At 36.8% G+C, this 19,933-nt stretch overlaps 2 protein-coding genes and 1 non-coding gene across 4 annotated transcripts in view; 2 read left to right on the top strand and 1 right to left on the bottom strand.

Annotated features, from left to right (window-relative positions):
- Nucleotides 1-78: 78 nt before the first annotated feature.
- Nucleotides 79-1,532, bottom strand: Sbds (SBDS ribosome maturation factor). The gene is made up of 2 exons (XM_071773678.1): nt 1,173-1,532; nt 79-853 (listed from the first exon to the last, which is right to left on the bottom strand). The coding sequence occupies exons 1-2, from the start codon at nt 1,301-1,303 to the stop codon at nt 223-225; spliced, it is 762 nt and encodes a 253-aa protein (XP_071629779.1). The 5' UTR covers nt 1,304-1,532; the 3' UTR covers nt 79-222.
- Nucleotides 1,533-3,131: 1,599 nt separating this feature from the next.
- Ssh (Protein phosphatase Slingshot) overlaps nt 3,132-19,933 on the top strand; it is a 113,769-nt gene continuing 96,967 nt past the window's right edge. Inside the window, exons 1-2 of one of the 2 annotated variants that reach the window (XM_071772679.1) lie at nt 3,132-3,374; nt 13,507-13,565. In XM_071772679.1, the coding sequence (XP_071628780.1) occupies nt 3,318-3,374; nt 13,507-13,565 (116 nt within the window). In that variant the 5' untranslated portion in view covers nt 3,132-3,317. Of the gene's footprint in view, nt 3,375-6,215; nt 6,506-13,506; nt 13,566-19,933 lie in introns of those variants that run through there. The other variant, XM_071772678.1, reaches the window with a different exon arrangement.
- On the top strand, nt 15,028-15,148 carry LOC139810841 (U5 spliceosomal RNA). Its single transcript, XR_011731496.1, has one exon. It is a non-coding gene; the product is annotated as a U5 spliceosomal RNA (small nuclear RNA).

The following is a 19,933-nucleotide window of genomic DNA, read 5'->3' as shown; positions in this document are numbered from 1 at the left end:
GTATTGCAGTTCTCATTAGGAGTGATAAAGATAACTGTTGTATGACACGCGTGTAGATAATTAAATGAAACTTGTAAATACAAATGCTAATTGCTTTATTAGCAATGATGAAGATGTAACAAAGTTGTTAACATATACTTAAAATATAAATTAGAATTAATAAACACGAATCTCTCTCCAGGGAACAAGACGTTCTGGTGATACAACAGCTCCATTTGCGATTTATGTTAAGAGTTCTTCTCCTTCGGCAACCTCATTCAAGTTAACCAATTCCATTAAAGCGGTGCCCTTCGTTTCTGATCGTATTAATTCATCGATTTCCCTGTATTGGCCTGGATCGATTAAGCAGATTATCGTTAATGATCCACCCTCCCATTCCTCCGTTTCCACCTTAGTCGTGAGCTTAACGACTTTATCCTTCAATTTTCTGGCCTCTTTCTCCGGAATGACAATCCTAAGCCTCATTTGGACACGTTCCAAGGGCATCACCTCTTTCAGCTGCGAGATAACGTCCAATGCTTGCTGCTTGGCATTTCGATTAGGTTTGACAGAAAAATGTATCTCCTCCTTCATGGCATTCTCGATCATGGTGACCGGATACGGGTGCTTGGTCTCTGGATTTATACACTTGCTGGCGACAGTCGTGGCAATGTCTTTGAACATGGACTCCAATGCCAGATGCCTCTCTTTATCGGAAACTTGAAGCTCGCCTTTAGCGAGGATCTGCTTGCAGATTTCAGTCTGATCTTCGGTTTCGAAAGCTTTCACGAGCTCTTCCTTTTTCGCCACCTGACCCTTCGACACATTGGTAAATATTGTGTGCGTCTGCAGCACTTCGTCAATGTCCTTCTCCCTGAAATACATTTCCAAAAGAAATAAATGACACGTATTTAACTCTACGTTATACAGGTAATAAAAAGAATGTTCTGAATAATAATAAACTAAAAATAAACTACATGACATACGTCCTTTGGACGCTAACTAAAACATGTAAAGTTTCTGAAGATATAAACATTCAACCATTTAAAAAATTAACGTATTGGTAAACGGTTGAAATCTCACACGTGTCGAGGAGATTTAACAGTGGTACATTCGACGTACTTAATGTAAATATATAGGAAACCGTAAATTTCTTAGGTTAAACGGACACATCTCGGTACGAGAGAACTTACTGCTTGTTTCTCCAAGATAAGACTTTGTTCTTGTAGCACGCGATCTCGTATCGCTTGCCAGCCTTCTTCATACGAACAACGGCTACGTTCGTCAGCCTTATTTGATTCGTCGGCGTAAATATCTTCGACATTTTCGCAGCGAACTCGAACTCGTTTGACTGATACGCTTTTCGACAAACGCGAATGCGAACTGCGAAGAGCGCGAAGTACGCGTGCGTGATACGCGATCGATAATGGTACTTTTTAAAATTCTAAATTCTATTTACACTTTGCTCCAGGAAATGCACATTATTTTGCAACGATCGAGCTACGACGCAAATACACACGTTCGATACGTATCACGCGTGCGATGTGTACAAACTAGGCGACATGGCCGACATGTAAAAAAAATAATAACTACGTATAACATGTTGAATTAACATCAGATTAATATTTCGTGTATGTCGTATTCATATGAATATTGTTTTATACATGAAAACTAAAACAAAAAATCATTTAAAAATGAAATGATTTATTCATATATTTTACAATGTAATTTATTTTAAGATATAATAAGAATAAAAGAACACTTAGTAATTAAAATGACTGCGAGCTTATAACATAAAGACTCAAAATATAACCCAAATTATAATCTTTGTTAAGGCCTTCACACATAAAATCGCATAAGGACGTAAAACGTAAGCGTAAGAAAATCGACCAATCCCAATCAAGTATTGTGCTGACCGTAACCCCAGTAGGGGAAAATACTTGATTGGGATTGATCGATTTTCTTACGCTTACGTTTTACGCGGCAGTGTGGTCGTGGTCTAGTGGTAGTTTGAGTGGAATCCGTCCACTGGCGCCTCTATGTGCAGAAAACATGGATATTGAACTACGTAGCTATATATCTGCAAATATTTCTAATGGGTAACGTACCTACCGTGCTACGCATCACATAGTCAAGTTGGGTGTTTACACATAAAATAATATAATTTACATCTGCAGGTATACAATGTGACGTATGAATTATATTTAACGTGTCATGTATAAACAGTGAGTCTCTATGAATCATCCAACATTTATATATTTCATCAAAAATATCTTAAATTTATATTTTATTTGCAGTTTTTTTTTCAGTTACTATTATTTAGTTTTGACACAATTTTTAAGTCGCTAGGAAAAATTAACAATAGTTTTGAAGATCCTGTTCTTATACTTGTGAAAAAACTAAACATTGCATATTATTGCAACCGTGAACTAACTAACAATAAGTAATATTGCTTTTTGTTGTTTACCATATAAATAATAATGTTACTATATTAGCATATCTTTCATACACTGTACAGTTAATAAATATAAATTAAAATTGGAATGCATCTAATCTGTAATCTAATTTAAAGCTATTCTTTTTTATTTTTGTAGGACTTTTGCAAAAATACAGTTAAAAAGAATCAAATTTAATTAATCAATTATTCACGTAATAATTTACATTGATTTTGTATTATCTACATGAAAAAGGTTCGCGTGAAAAATATAAACCATAAATAATCCATGTAAATGTAAAATCATTAAATTTAGGCGCAACCCTGAATTTGAAAACACGAAAATATACATATATATGTTTCAAAACTTCGAAACAAAAATTTGTATTCGTTATCGACGGTCGTTAAATAGTAGAAATTACGTGAGCAACAATTATAATTACTTATCAGTGAACCAAGAGAAAAAAAATTCAGGGAGGGGAGGGGAATATCAGAGCGCGCGTGAGTCCCGCGAGATCGCATTGCGTGCGCCGGGAAACTCGAAACTCGGAAACGTGACGTCATCGGGCAGCGCGCGATAAAAGCGGTTTCGCGGGCGACGGTTCGGCCGGCTGGCGAGACCGGCGAGCGACGCTGGTTGAGGGTGGGGGAGGGGGGGCGAGTGTGACGAAGGGAGATCTCGGCCTCGGCGGCTCGGCGCGAGCGTGCGCGGTGCGCTACCGTCGACTGTATCGAACATGGCCGCCGCGTGCGTGATACCGTCAAAGGTGCGCGAAAAATGACGGGTTTTTCGCGCTCCTGACGGCGCGATCGTACGTGCGCGCGCGAGTACAGTGTCGAGCGAGCGTTTCTGCCGCGTCGCGAGGCCGGGACGGGGCGACGGCGACGACGGTGCCGCATCACCATGGCGTTGGTCACAGTGCAGCGTTCCCCGAGCGTGTCCAGTTCCCCGCAGAGTTCGGTGAGTTTCCTCTCGCGCGTTTCCTCCTCCTCGTCGCGCGCGCTCACGTACGTGTCCTCGCGCGGTGGCCGCCGGCGCGGCGCGCGCCGTCGGATGTCAATTTATCGAGGGCCAAGTAATCGCTGATCATAGTTATATCGCGAGCGACTCCGGAGCGACTCCGGAGCGACTCGGCGCTCTCTCGGCTCCGCGCGCGACGCGGCTTCGCCTGGCCTCAGCTCCGCGCTCCGCTCGGCTCCGCTCGGCTCGGCCGGCTGCCTTATTTGGCGCTGCACTGACAGCCGCGCGCGCGAAAAAGGGAATCGAGAGAGAGAATTCCGAGGGTTCCCCTTGACCCGTCGACGTCCGCGAGACACGACCCGCGGCCGCGAATCGCGGTCGCGCCGAAACAAAGGGACTCGCGGTAGGGTAAACAAACGTAGGTAGATGGGTAGGCAGATCACCCGCTCGCTCGCTCACTCGGAATTCCACGGCGCTCCGCCGCGCTCGTCCTCGATATACGCGGCGGAGGCGCCGCGACGCGACCGCGATCGCTCGCGAATCCGCGTCCCGCGAGGAGATTGTGTTGTTACACGGCTTTTTGTTTCCCTCCCCGCTTCGTGCTTTCGCTTTCCGTTCACACGATCGTTCGTCGATAGAAGGGTTCTCTCACGCGGTTGAAGGCGGCTCCGCGTTTCAATTGTCGACGATCCGGAGTATTTATTGATGTTCGCATAGTGCGGGGCACTTTCTCGATATCGAGACGAGACGAGTTCTGCAACCAGATGAAAGTGGAAGGACGCGAGTCGTTCTTTTTCTTTTCTTTTGTGCGCACGAGTGGCTGACGAGTGATTAAGCCCTTCCGTTGCACCGATAACAGTATAGATGATATGATTGAGATAATTTGGCGATTCCCTTTCCTGGAACAGTGAAATCGCGCAATAATGACGGACAAATGTGAAACTGTTTTTCGTCAAAGTCATTGCAGCTGATGATCTATCGAGTGGCTGATTCGTTATCGGACTTATCGGTCGTTGAATTATATCGTACAATTGCAAAGATTTAATATTCCAATTGCAATAATATCATGAATAAAATTATAAAGATGTAAAATTTTAGATGTAAAAATGTATGAATATATAATTTTAATAATAAAATGTAACGGAATTAATGATGGTATAGTGTTAGGTATCAATCATCTGATATGCTGCAATAATTTACTCCATGTGCGCAAAACGTTGATGGCCTTTCCGACAGCTTCACGCTTGATTACACATTCGATTGTATTTTTCAACGAATAGTTTTTCACTTTTCAACATTGGATATAATTAAGAAGAAATTATACTTCATTTCTCAACGAAATTTACAACTAGAACCAAATTAAAAAAATTTTAAATATTAGTTTTGCATTTTTAATATAACATTTTTTTTTCAAAGTAATTTAAAGGTAAAATATAAAAGTATATATTCAAGATTAACCCGGGAACAGACGTCTCTGATTTTTGTTATTGCATATATTGTCACTTGGAGTGATTTTTACACCCCAATTAAAAATCATTGTTATTAATTACGTATTGCATATTTTTGATTGTTCTATAATTTATTAGTATTTGTGGACAATATGTATAAGTATGTATTTACTCATTTTCTGAAAAAAGTAAGGAGGAACAAAAATATTAAAAAAAAAAAATGAAAGAAGCACATTAAAATTACTGTAACGTGAGCTTTATTTTTCCGATAGTGGGGTGTAAAAATTACAGGCGTCCATTCTCGGGTTAAATAACTTCATGTATGGCATGTAGTCTTCGTGCACCAGCGTAGAACAAAGCGAGTGACCGGATTCAGTAATAAACTTATTTGGCAAAGATTCAGCTGCTGCGAACGTCAATAGACACTCGAGATAATTGAATACGAAGATTCGCCTGACTCTGGCACTCGAGCTTTCATTCGTTTTTTTTTTTTCACAAATGCTCTCCCCTCACGCTCTTGACATCATCTCGCATCTCGCCCTTCGGATACGGCTACCTTCGTAGGCGCGACCTTTCGTTCGTGTCCTGCGCTCCAAGGGGGTGACGATCGCGTCGCGGAGGTGCTGCTGACCCGACTCGACCCGAAGCGTCAGCGAGCGAGATGGGGACGTTCTCTTTCTCTCTCTCTCTCTCTCTCTCTCTCTCTCTCTCTCTCTCTCTTTCTTTCTCTCTCTTTTTCTCGCAGCCCTCCTCGGCGCGATGTCGACGGATTCAGTCAGTTCGCCGTCACTCGGTACGACGGCAGCTCGCGTGGCTAATAAATATTCCGTGTGCCCTGTCTTCTCGTGTTCTCGCTACAAGACTGAAAGAAGCGCGAACCACTCGCGATAACGTGAGGATCTGGTTGAGGGGTGGCTGGTTTAGGTCAGGCGATATACATAAAGTATATTCGGGCATTCAGCCGAATGCCAAATTGTAATTAATACGATTGGTCAAGAGAAATAATTAAAGAAGTTGAACATGATAGAATTCATTGTGAAAGAGAATTAAAGGGATTGAATTGATTTAATTTGCCTGTAACGTGCCTTGTTTTTTTTTTATTATTTCGAGATTTTCGAGCATTATTGACGGGCGTTATTCTCTAGTGTCAAAATTTGATATAATTTGACTCTCGGCTATTAACATTGCGAACATCCACACATTCCTCACGCGAATATGTTGAAAAATAATACCAGGACGGTAATAATTGCAAATTGAAATGATTAATATATATTTTAACAATATTTTATGTAATATACTTGATTATATACTTAATTAAACTTCCGATTACCAGTGCGAAGTCGTTCATATCCGAGGATTAATCGATCGCGATACGAGTGTCCGATTCGTTATCGGCGTTATCGCGGTCTGTTTGACGAATTTTATCTGGCGTGAGAAAAGTTTCTGCTCCGCGAAAGTACGTCACCACATGTGAGGGAACTTTTGTCGATTTTAACACGAGACATGATTGTGCTGAAGCAAAAAGCTCCTCTACACTACGGCCTGCCGCCGCCGTCGCCACCCCAGCCACCCTCGCCCTGGTCCAGCATCCTCCGGGGCGACGATCGGCGACCTCGTCGTCGTGGACGAAGAGTCGCGTGTGGCGAACGCGTCACGCAATTGCGAGACAAAGTTACAGCAAAAGTAAGACTTTATGCCGGCGGAGCCCGGCGATTTCTCCGATTGTCCCACGAGTTTGGAATCACGCTAGTGCACCTCGTGCGTTAGTGATTTCCGCGATCGTTATGGCAAATAAGTCGAGTCAGAAATTACAATATTTCAGATCTTTAGCATAACTACGTATAAATGAGTAGAGCCAGACTAATATCCGGCATGTATTTTAACATCGTGCATTATTATATAACTCATTTTTTATTAATAGATTCTATCTTGAAGTCTATTTTTCCTTATAAAATGCGATTAGGGATCTCTCTTTACAAAATTTCTTAATTCTCAATGTTATATAATGAAAATTCAATTTAAATTAATTCAGTCGAAGTTTACTTGAAAGTAAATGAGAAATAAAGTGCTTTGTTCATATGTGTCTTTAGTGTCTTATATCTATATTTACACACAGATGTGCTTTGTTCTTGATATTATCTATATTTACTCTTGCGAAAAGCTGATAACTTGGAAAACTCATCGATTATTTTTACTAAGAAAAAAGTTTCTTCTATATTTATCAAAGAATTTATCCTTGAATGAAATCCTAAATTACACGATATGACGTACTCTATTATTGTTAAAATAATGTAAACAGATAACTTTTTCCTTGCCTTTAGAATTGCTTGAAATAATTGAAATACGAATTTCATAATATTTTCGGAATTATATTACTTACTTTTACTTTTGCTTTTATAGAAACAATTACATTCAGTTTTAAGTAATTTTTTTATTTTAGTAAGATATCAGGCGAATTTTGTTAAAATGAGAATTTGTCACGCTCAAATTCGTGACGAGGCAAATTAGATTTTGATTAGAAAAAAAAAACGGATCGTAGAGATAAGTACAACTTTTGTAGAGATAATTGAGGTGAACAACGGCCGTTAGCCGAATTAATCACATGCTTTTCTTCGAGGATAATCAAGATTTACGATAACGGCATACAACAACACGCAAATCTGTGTATCGAGTAGGGAAAGTCACATTAATGGCGTACGAAATTATGGATATGCGCATTTTTATTTTTGTATACCTATATGAGCACGCTAAGGCACAAAGTTATCACGTATTAATTACGATACGAGGTAAAACACAAAAATTGGATTCAAAATTGGTTTCTAACATTTTGCATTGCATATTGATCGGGATGTTCTGCGCAGTCCTCGTATATTTTAATTCAATCGAATGGAAGCTATTGACCTATTCTCGGTGACAAATTTGCAATAATTAATTCAGTTAACGTAGTATACCTCATTTCCTCATTTATATAAATTCTATAAACGTAATTGCATTTATATCAAAGTTTATATATATATATATAAAAGAAGGTTAATAGGGCTTTTAAAATAATCGCTGATATATTAAGATTAAAACAGGAAATAATAATAAAATAATATTATCTTTTCTAAAGTATACAAATTTGTTCGCGTAACTACAGTTTCGTAAGTAATTTATGAAAGCATTTACATTAGAACTTTTGTTGGAACTTATTTCGTGAGCGTTTAGAGAATTGATAAAATTTTTGAAACATTTTTAAAAATCAATATTTATAGTTAAACGATATATGTGAAATGGTACTATACCTAATTTACTTAATTATATGTCTTTACCGCCTTGCACAAATTCTCATGCGTGACTGTTACGCATTGTTTATCGCATACAAGCCGTACTTGCTGTTTTTGTGTCGTTAATTGAGCAGTGGTGTAATTAAGCATTAAGATGGATTGACACAAAGCCATTGTAACACTAATCTATGCGCACTTCACTTACATTGTTCGAAATTGCGTTACAGAACCTGAAAATACTTTCTATTTCACGTTGAAGAGAGTATATATATCTTTGTTCTTTTATCGTCGTTACGTATTTTCAAATACATAATTATGGCGAATAATGCGATATAAACTTTATTAAAGAGCGAAAATTAAAAACGCCTAAAAACGCTTTATAACGCGTTTATACTTTATGCATTATTCAGTTACGTTTTGAGCTATATTTTCTTAATACGGTGTGGGTGGCAATGTCACTGAGTTATTTCGGTCAATTGGCATAACCACGTATATATGGACACCGGAGTGAATTTTTCTAGCTCAGCTACGCGTCAACTTTATCAGGCTGAAAAGGAGACGCGCTGAGCGTGCGACGCTAAAAAAGCCGCAGATAGGATTATCAAGATTTATGCACATGCTGATGCATACGTAAATTTCGATAAGAAAAGTCGACATTGTGATGATTCAAATCACACGTTTGAAATCTTCTTTGACTTCTAGAATATATAAAACGCGAATTAATATATTTTTATTAAATAAACTTTTATTTTATGATAGTACCGCATATTTGCCATATAAATACGTATCTATTTTTTTTATAAAGCATTAAATATACATCTCGATAAATAAGAATTTCGGAACACTCTGTAGAAAGTATAAGTTAAAATGATTTCTACTCTATATTCTTTTAAACTTCTATTTTCATTCTGGTTTTTATTATTGATTTAATGAGATTGAAATAATGTGTGTGCAATGCAGAGCGTACCTAATTAAAGTTCTTCGTAACGCATCGACCAATTAACTTATAAAAAAACTTGAATTCCGTGTATTTCTACATATTGCAATGTTAATTTAATAACTACTATTCAAACGGCAGCAGGACATAAATGATTGCTGCAAAAAATGTGATACATGTGTTCAATAATTTTCGGTTTATTATTGCGCACGGTGTTCGAGTTAGATGTTGTAAAAAGAAATTCACGAGGTTGCGTCACATTTTAAAACAGCAAAAGATTGATTAAAGCTGCGAAAACAGCTTCGTTAATTATTTTGTCGCGTTGATTAGATTATCGAATCGATTATTCTTCAAATAGACAACTATATATCAAATGAATAATAAATTGTGTTCATTAATAATATCGTGCTATTGCGTTTTTTATATTTGTCTACATTTAATAGTTATAACGTTAGAAGGAAATAAATGCGCAATCAAAATTAGCGTTCTAAATATGTAATATATGCGCGACATTCATTATTATCACATTTGGACAGACAACATAATATTAGCGATTGCCATTGCAATTATTTTATCATAAATTCTACGGCAATTGTTATCGTTATCAAAATCAATTATAGATTATTATGACTTTTTCGATAAAATTCATAAAATGCGGAATCAAATTAATACGTGGTGAGAAATCAATCGCGCACATATGTATATATAGTCGATTAATTTCTGTTTATGGGCGTGCATCGTCCACGGTAGCCAATATGTACAAACGACGGGAGAAACGCAAGATAATTCATGTGAGACGATTCGAACAACGTTGTCGTACGCGATCGAATCTCGTATCCGCATTTCGCCAGTCCGCACTTCCTCGTGCAATTATACAACCCGAAATAGAATTCCGAACATCTCTCTCGTGCGTGGCACGTGTTTTCGTGCACTTAATTATATACGCTTCCGTGATAAAGATTCGCGTGTCACACGTTTTATATCTTCATAATAGGATTAAGAATTGGTTGCACGTAACTGGCATTAAAAATTTATGAGTTTATCTCTGTCCGGAATGTTGGAATTGTTGATTTTGGTCGACATATATGTATATATATATATGTACTCTCTTCACGAAGAAAAGACTAAAAGTGAACATTAGTACCATTATTTTCAGGATACCCTGTATACATATAGTAGGTCGAGGGTATCTGGGACTGTGTTCCTTGTTTATTGTGAAGTAAAAGTGAAGATGAGAGAGTGGGAAGTGTGTTTAGTAATGTGTTGAAAAGATGTGTTATAATGCAATGCTTACTTACGTCTTGAAATCGTACTTTAAATTCATGGAAAAAAAAGTATTTGCAATAATAACAAAATCTTTTGTTGCAATAGCAAAGTTCAGCAAAACTTTTTGCTATTACAACAAAAGGTTTTGCTATTATTGCAAAATTAATTAGCTCTCGCAGCAAAAAATGTTAGTTGTCTCATATTTAACAAATAGATTTGCTGTTGCAGCAAATCCTTTTTTCCCGTGATTATTTCACGCGGACGTATATTTCCCAAGGCTCTTAGACATCTGGATAACATTTTTTAAATGCTGGCACGTAAAACGTCAAAATGGTTCATTTATTTTCAAAATCTAAGAATTGCCGCGAAAGTATTGGCTATTTTGATTTGAGATAATATTGACAACTTATTTTTATCGTAGTTCGTAGATTGATGGATATTTCTCTGCTAATTTAAAATAAAGAATCGGTTATTAAAAGGCTTTTATATTATATAGTGACGGTAGCGAATTTATTTTTTACATGTGCGTCGCGCAGTGCATTCAGTTCGCCTTGAAATCCACAATTAAAAAGCTGCAGAGACTCTGCTCGCTACTCCTTGCTCCTCTCGCCGTACCTCTTTCTCTCCTCGCGGCTCGGTCAGGCGCAATCTTCTTTTCAGCAAATGAAAGGTTCTATTTTAAGCCGCAGCGCTAAGGCAGGATAGGAAAATTGTACTGCGCGCTGCTGTTAATAGCGAACGTTGTTTTATGCGCTCGCACGATCAATTTTCTTAACGACCGCAGTAGTATGTTGTAAACTATCTTCTTCAAGGATAATTGCAGGATGTTGTCTTTTGCATACTCTCATCGGAGAAGTGCTTTAAAATATGGGGCTGATAGGTATTTTAAAAAAATCTCAATATTCAAATCTCAATGCGTTTATATTCTTAGTTTCTTATTATAAAATCTATATTCTTAATATATTTATCATTGAAGAACAATATTGATACATTTTATTTTATTTACTCTGCACGTCAAATATAGTTATATATAGGCGTTCAAATCTTTCTTTTGAAGTTTTTAAATAATTTGATTATGTAAAGATTCAAAATACTTCGAATATTTGAAACCGAAGATTCTTGAAGATTCTATAAAAAAAATTTGAAAGTTTTAAGTACTTGAAACTCTCTGTAACCTCTAAAAAGTCTCGAATGATTAAAGTCTTTGTTTGAAAGCTTTGGAATATAGTGAAATTTTTTAAAATGTAATTCATGTTACTTTATTTATATTGCATATGCCTGTACAGAAAATGGAAAATAGAGTGAAATAATAATATAAAATGTTTTAAAAGGAACGATATATAGTTTTTAAATAAAGAGGCTTTTATAACGTTTATAATATCTTCAAAAGTTTTAAAAATCTTTTGGTTAATATCCAAAACAACTCACTAAACGCAACACAATTTTTTTCTTATTGGCACGCCGATTCTAAACGATTGAAGTGCAATTTTTAGCTCGATCCTGTATTTACACGTGCCAAAAAATGCTTTCGAGGACGATTTACTTTGTTGTTGAGTATCTTTGAGTTTCAAGAGCCTAGAAAGGGGTCGCCCTATCGCTTTGCATATAGCGAAGTGCACTTACCACGAAGGGGCCAGTTGCATTTTTTTTTAGCGTATCAGGAGAGGGGTAGCCTTGAGCTGCACGGTCGCCTATTGATTTTGAGGGTTCGTTTTCTGCGTGATCGTGCGCCAGCGTGGGGATTCGCGCTCGTATCCTTGATATTTACGATGCACTTTATTAATAAAAGAACCACCACTCTGTGACACGCGCGCGGAAGCCTATGTGCGGCTAAACGACGCGTGGAAATGTCTCACTATATTATATACGGGAACGAATATGAAACAGGACTATAAATTCCACTTTGATACACTAACTTTGTGTCAATAAGTAGGATTATCACTTTTATGCACATCGTATAAACGTGTGTAAAATGGCATTTCAGATTATGCACATTTATCAAAGTGTACATTATTAATTATTAATTTGAATACTTATAACGTTTAAGAGTTCCTATTTGTATGGTGTTGTTAAGTTTGACGTACTATAATTATATAACTATAAATTATTATATTATACTTACTTGAAATATTTTATGACTTATACTTATTAGTGTAGTCACTTTAAACTCAATAATAAATTATTCTTGGTACTCGAAGCAATAAAACGAGGAATTAAAGAATTCCAAACAATTTTCTACTTTTCGAATGGAAAATTTATATAAGTTTTAATGAAAAAAAATTTCTTTTCTGGCATTTTCTTAAGAATTCTGATGGATAGTTTTGAAAGTTCCATTAGAACTTTTAAATTGAATCTGATTGAATTAGAATTGATTCTCCATATTCTCGAATTAATATTTTTTTACACTTAATCAGAATTTTTTGGAAATATATATGAAGAATTCTATCATTGATAAGATTTATCAGAAACTTTATTAATTATATCGAAATTCTGGAAATGGAATATTGCTATTTAATTTAATATTTTTTTATAGTTAAAGAAAATTAATTGGAAAATGCAAGGTGAAATTTGTTTTATAACAATTTTATCATATTGTAATTCAAAGTTTAAATTTCCGGAAGCGGATGGTCTCTGTTTTTATCTTTTGTTAGTCGTCCAGGGTAGAGTTGTTTGGACTGTCGACAAAGATTCGTCAAATGGCTACAATAAACTTTCGAATTGAACGTTTGCGGCAGCAATTTTATTCGGTAGCTCACAAACACAGCATTGTCTTCAAGTACACGACTGTATTTTCCAACGTTCCGTTCACCGTGGTTGTCACGATGCCTCAATTATCGTCAAGGGGGACGAATAAAGGCTTATCCGTATTTCCCTGTCGTAGATCTGGTATTGACGTAATTCCCCGCGGTAACGATCCTTTGTTGGCGCTTTCACCGCAAATTATTAATGCCGTTTGTTTGGCGGTTTTTGTTCGTAGCAGAAATTGACCGAAAGTGAAAAGAGGAAGCAGGCAAAAAGTTCCGCCTTGTTAATTAGTCATTTCTTGGATTGTAAAACTCGAAGAATCAACGAATATTGTGATTTGATCTTGGAACTCCAATCTTTGAAAAAGAAACCTTTAATGAGAGTTCCAAGGTATAAATTTAGTTCGTTATCGTGCGCTTATCTCCTAGTACATGCTTATCTCATAGTATAGAAGAATTGTCATTTTTCAGGATTCGGGAGCAGGAGCACCAGCTGACGACGAGACTGACACTGCGAGAAGCTGTAAGAGGTAAGTTTACACAAGTGGTTATTAGTTTTTTATGCAAAAATATTGTGTTTTTTTTTTGCCGAACGATATGGATTCGATAAAGCAAGAAACATAAGAGTTTGTGTTAATACACGCGTAGTACACTTTATTAAAATAATAATATAAAAATATTAATATGATAAATAAGATACATATAAAAATGTATTTTATAAATACATTTTAAATTATACATTATTTTTACAATGTCGTGGTCTCTGCAGCAATCTGGCTCTCATTTTCAAACCTTCCCGGCAAGTTCGGGACACCCTGTATAAACGGATACGTGTATGTACATATACCCAGTTTCAATGTCGATAAGATCGAATCATAAGGCCGTATCATTAAGCGTGTCGAGATCAGTGGAGTCTTCGAGCTCTCATCTCGCGCGCGGAATGTTCTCGGCTGATTTTCTCGTTTGTCAGCGCATAGTTGCTCCGGCGGCTCGAAAAGCGCAAAATAAAGCGGAATTCAACACGGATGCGGGTTAATAAGTCGCGATAAGGATAACGACGTGGCTTGCTGGACTAGCGGTCTGTAGACCAGTAGCAATTTGTACTTAGAAAATAATTTGTTCTCGCTTTATCGACCATTGGCAGTGAGATTGGCTGCATTTGGCCGGCTTCCATGATCGTCGATCTGATCAAATTCCTCTTACGGAATTCTTCTTTTGCGAGAATCGCACGGGATATTTCGAATTTTCTTCGATTATTTTCTTATAATAAGCTTTCTCGCGAATCCAAGACGATCTCACGTGAACGAAGGTTGGAATTTTATCATTGGATATTCGAGATGCGCCAAGCGCTTTTATTGCGTTAGCCAGGCTGCGCCGGGTCTCGCTGTGTTTATGTTCTTGGAGACAGGTATCGAGATGCTGCAACGATCGGCGCTGGTTTTATCGCTATGCGAATGGATACCTAATCTGAAATTAGTTTATTTTATGCATGTCTCCGCGATGTTATCTTTAAAACGTTTTGTTTAAACACATGCAAGGGAGTTCGTTATTTCTACATTACTGATATACATTATTTTCTCATACAATAAAATTTTCTATATACAATATTGAAATTTAATGCAGTCGTATAATAATAATGCAATTGTGTATTGATACATGTTTATAGTAAAAATATATAAACTAAAAAAAAATATTAATGAAGGAATAAATAATAATTAATAAATAATAATTAATATTTAATAATTAATAATTATTAATAATAATAATAATTAATTAATAAACAAATGTACAGAAAAACTTCAGCAACATGTTTTTCTCTTTGTTTTAAATTTTATTAAACAAGAATATTTGCTTTTGATCGAAAACTTATTTTAAAAGCCTATGCGTATACACATGTAAGGACTGTAAGGGATTGGATGCTGTGTTAGTTGTAAATGTGGCCGAGAGGGGTCCATTCGGCTAGACAGTTTCTCGTAAGTAAAATTCGGTTTGATACTCTGGTTTTCCTTCAATACACTCATAAATCTTTCGCCTTTTACTAAAGATTTCCATGGAGGGGAGCAACTTGATGAGTCTACAACAATTTTTTTTAGTACCCGGTGCAAACCGGGTCATAAATTAATCCAAAATTAAATTATCTAGGAAGATATATAGTTAATTCTATTACAAGCTATCTTAACCGTAAAGATTAATATATAATAAAGTATATAATAAAGTATATATATATAATAAAGTATTAATATTAAAATATTAATATTAATGCTTTATATTATAGTACCATAAATATAAAATCTTTATTCTAGACTTTAAACCAAAGTCGTAAGATGAGGACGATAAGTATAATGAACTTTTTATGAATCACTTTTACGGCGTCAACGATCGGCGATCTCTTCCCGGCGAAAGGCACTTATTCGCGCGCAAGTATCGCGAATTCACGATTGATCGCGCTTCCGGAATCGCGTTGGCTCAACAGGAAATAACACGTGAGCGCGGCGGGGCGTTATTTAATCAACGACAAAAATGAGTTCCAGCCTTTCCTGGTGGAAGCGCGTCTTCGCTTCCTCTTTCTCTTTCTCTAACTCGCCCGATCCAACTTGTTTTACACAATTAAAGGAAAGCGCCGATGCCTCCTGCGCGAATTTCCCGCATCCGGGACGCGTCTTCAATATGCGCCGCACTTGTGCGTAAATGAATTAACGTTGTACGCGCGGGAAATCCCCACGGAACTCCGGATTCACTCTCCTACTCCGGGCGGCCGCCGCGAGGAGAAGGCTTCGCTCTTAATCGTCCGACTTTCTACGGCGCGTTTGCGTAACATCTCGCTTCATGCGCGGATCGTAAAGTTACGCGGGAGACGTAATCGGACGTTGCTTCGTGGATGGAAAGAGGAAAGAAAAAAAAAAACCCTCCCGTCGCAAGCGGATATTAAGATACCCCAGCTCTAACGAGGGTCACGATCGTCACGGAGTTTTTAATCGCGGATATTGCTACGGACGAGACTTCGAATCGTTGAGAATCCGATTTTTCACATAAATGAATAACAGAACAGACGGAAAGCACGTAATTCCTACAAATCTCATCTCAGGATAAATGGATGAAATTACAACGGTAGATTGTTTGAACAATTAAGGGGAAAGTTTCTTCGATAAAAATAATAGTTTATTTCAATAGATCGAAAATAGAAGCGGCAAGTCTCACGGAAGTAAATATTATAGATAATAGAAATGCTATTTTTCCGTTAACTCTCTAAATGTGAATCTCACTTTGATAAAATTTTCATTTGAAGTTTGGTATCAATGTTGAAATATAGAGAACCGTGATAGACGATGATCTCCTTTACTATTTTTATTAAGAAAACAATCTATATTTACCAACAAATTTGTGATCATCAGTCAACTTTGATGTACAGTAATTTTTATCATTATATTAAAATAATATTTTTTTATTAACATCTTGCACAATCTATTTTGCGCTGCCGAAGAATTCACGATTGCTTTCAGTTTTTGATAAAGTATCTATTGATTATGGCGATATATCACGAATTGATATGTGCTTTTTGCTTATTCTGTCTCCATATGGAAAAGTCGATTTGTATATAGGCAATCAATATCGTAATATAGTACCCTCAATTCTTGCTTCTGGCAGAACGCTATTGGCCGCTCGCTATTTTTGGCTAGATTGCTCGCAAGGCATTTCAGCAGGGCATGTATCCGATACACGACCTTTAGTCTGGCTAAAGTTCAGGCTGCCGACGCGAAGTCGTGTACTGCCAGGGAGAAATGTTGACTTGAGCGCAATGCAACGAAACCATTAAGTATTAAGAGGATCCGTAATGAAAACTTTAAAATTCCATTGTCTAACCGTTTGTTGTACAGACCTATCGTTTATTAATGCACATTTATACATAATCCATTGAAAGAACAAAATCTTGTAATGTCATGATATTTTATATACCTTAAGCTTAACATATAAAGGCGTCATAATGTTACTTAAAATTATTTTTCCTACATGTATCGCGAAATATGTGTATGATTAACTATCGAAAGTTGGAAAAGAACGTTCTGCAAAACATTTGTTCAGCTCTTATATTTTCGCATGTCAACGATATATATAAATTATCTATTTAATCTATTTAATCTAAATTTGATTCTAACAAAGAATGGATGCTTCGATCAGAAGCATCCATCAAGATATTCCGTTAAATTCGTTATCTTCGGCAAACAACATGTGCAAACGTGTCAATTACAGAATGTAAACAGTTCCAAAGTAATTAAACTGACATCGTAGTACTGATCTAGATTTATAATTGCAATTAAGTTCAGCCCTCTTCGTCTTAGACGAAGCAGAAGCGTTTAGTAGGTACTACATAGCCAATAGCGCAATTATCGTTAATTGCGATCTCCAATCACGGACGACGCTTATTTTAGAACTGTAGTACGATGACTTGAGTCGCATGGGCGGATCTAGCGCCATTCATTTGGTTAGTACAATTTTTAAGATTTAGTAGCGATAAGAAAATGATCGATGCTCTGTGTGGATGTTTCTTTTAAACATTCCTTTTTACACTTTTTTTTTAAATATTGGGCTATCTGATCAAGAATTAATGCCATTGTTAATATCTCTTTAGCAATTATCTATCCGCATGATCTGAAACGAATATTATTTCAACTTGTATGCAAAATTCACGCATTTATTTTACAATTATTTACAAGAATAAAAAGCATTGTAATGCTTTATTTTTAATTATTTTAAATAAAAAATTAAATACATGCACGCGAGAATTTTATACAAAATGAGAATGGATTTATGCTTACGTAGAGTCGTACGATTAATATTTTTCTAATATTCTCTCGGGAATAATTAAAGATATATTGTTTCTTCGATGTTATCAAGAGCTTTGGTTTATCAATTTAAATAGTTTAATTTTGGTAATACGCCTCTTAGTGTTCCATATTTGAAGTAACGGAACAATAGATTCTAATCTAGAGCAAGTAAATTAACATACATTATGCACGCGTTTTCGATTCTCATACATTTGGATAGCCATAAATTTGGTAGCAAACGAAATATATTTTCACCCGGAATGCAGTTTGTTTCACGACGTCTCGACGACAACACAACACCACGGTTTACGATGTACTTTCACGTTCCGTGTGACCTACCATAGATTTAGAGCCCGCGACCGCAAACTCATTAGTATCCGTCACGGGGTGGACGTTGCTCTATCTACGTCCGGCGAATCTCCATAATTTTCTGCACGCCTCCTCGCCTTCGCCACGAGGAAAACTTCGATCGCTCGTCATAAGAAAAAGAGAGGGACGTCCGGTGTTTACCGTCAGCCTACGATCTCCTCGAGCGGATTGATGCCCCTAATTTTCTGCGTCACCTGATGGCGCTCGCCAGGCTAGTCGAACGGACGTGTACGCCGCGGTCGTGCAATTATTACACAGTCGCAGAGATCGCAATACCCCCGTTGCCTTTAAGGCATTATCTCCAATTACGTAGTGTTTGCGGTTTCAATATACCACGCGCGCCAGTTACAATGCAATACGTATGTATCGAGTTCCACGCTTGTTAACACGCGTTAACGATATCGAATTGCTAAAAAGCGAGTTAACGCTCCGCCGATCGTTTTAAGACGTTTGTATGCACCTTAAATATCACACACTCCGAGCGGAGAGAGAAGCTGGGGCTCGTAAGAATCTCTGACGACCCGCTCTCGAGGCCCGAAGCCGACCAAGGCGGTCTACCTTGAACGGGATTCTTGGTCGTTCGTAAATTTCACTAACAAAGAGTCACGAGACTCGTGAGGATAATAGCCGGATATACATGTATTTTCTCTTACTAACGCGGACAATGCCGCATACACTATATAAATGCCACTTATTACAGTTTTGCGAGTTCTAATAGTTTTTCAAGAGAAATAAATACGGAAAATAATACACATTATTTCTCGTCTGTATTTCTTATTCTGTTTTTAACCATGTATACTTTCTCCATGCAGTGTCGATATTATATGATGGCTTTCGAAATTCAGTATCGTTATTAGCGTTATTTTTAGCGAAATTCAGTATCGTTATTAGCGAATTACACGATAAGTATACACGAAAGTAATATTACGCGACAAAGATTTTTCACGTTAATGCATACATATTTTTTTTTTTTTTGCAAAAAACGTCATTCTTTATAATGTTTATCAATTTACTGAGTTTTTCAAGAGTTTCGTACGAGATACGTAACCCTGAACCATATTTCAGTCAAGCATTTCGGGCAAGCGTGAACAATGCGGTCTTGTGTAATTTGAGATTGGATCACGCTCCGAAACTTACTAATTGGTTTCTGTCTTACGACATCAGTCGATTGTTCTTGGCCGAAGTTCGTAAAGAGTTTCACACGAAAATACTCTTGAGAGTATATGGAATTATATTTATGACGAAGCGAGCATATCTGTTTGAAGATTTTAGTAAATTTATTTAATTGATAAAAAAAGGAAATTTTTCAAAATAATTTAGAAAGTATAAAAAATGATCGATATTTTATGAGAACTGGTTACTGACCGTTTATTTTCGACAAACTGAAATTATAACATTGCAAATAGCAAGTTAAACAAGCCTATTTTTAAGCTACAATTAAATACTTTTTTAAAAAAAATTTTCAATTTGGATCTTATCGATTTGTTACGAAGTTGAAAGTTTGATCTTAAAAATATAATATATAAGAATAATTTTGAAGACATTTTTATTACAAACGTTTAAATTGATAAAGAAATATCCGCAGTTGTAAGAAAGTGCAATAATTCTTATGCATCTTATATACCGTCGTTTACATTGGCTCATTGCATCTGGTCATTTACGCGCACACACTCTTCGCGTGTAGGCCGACACGAGAAGGAAAATCT

Source organism: Temnothorax longispinosus, chromosome 3 (assembly GCF_030848805.1).
Source record: "Temnothorax longispinosus isolate EJ_2023e chromosome 3, Tlon_JGU_v1, whole genome shotgun sequence".
Taxonomy (NCBI): domain Eukaryota; kingdom Metazoa; phylum Arthropoda; class Insecta; order Hymenoptera; family Formicidae; genus Temnothorax; species Temnothorax longispinosus.
The sequence above is the reverse complement of the archived record's forward strand: the minus strand, read 5'-3'. Positions and strand labels throughout refer to the sequence as shown.

Bases quoted from the DNA above. Each gene is read 5' to 3' on its own strand.
- Sbds (XM_071773678.1), bottom strand. From the start codon at position 1,303: ATGTCGAAGATATTTACGCCGACGAATCAAATAAGGCTGACGAACGTA. The intron at 854-1,172 runs GTAAGTTCTCTC...AATGTATTTCAG, and splicing joins TTATCTTGGAGAAACAAGCA to GGAGAAGGACATTGACGAAG.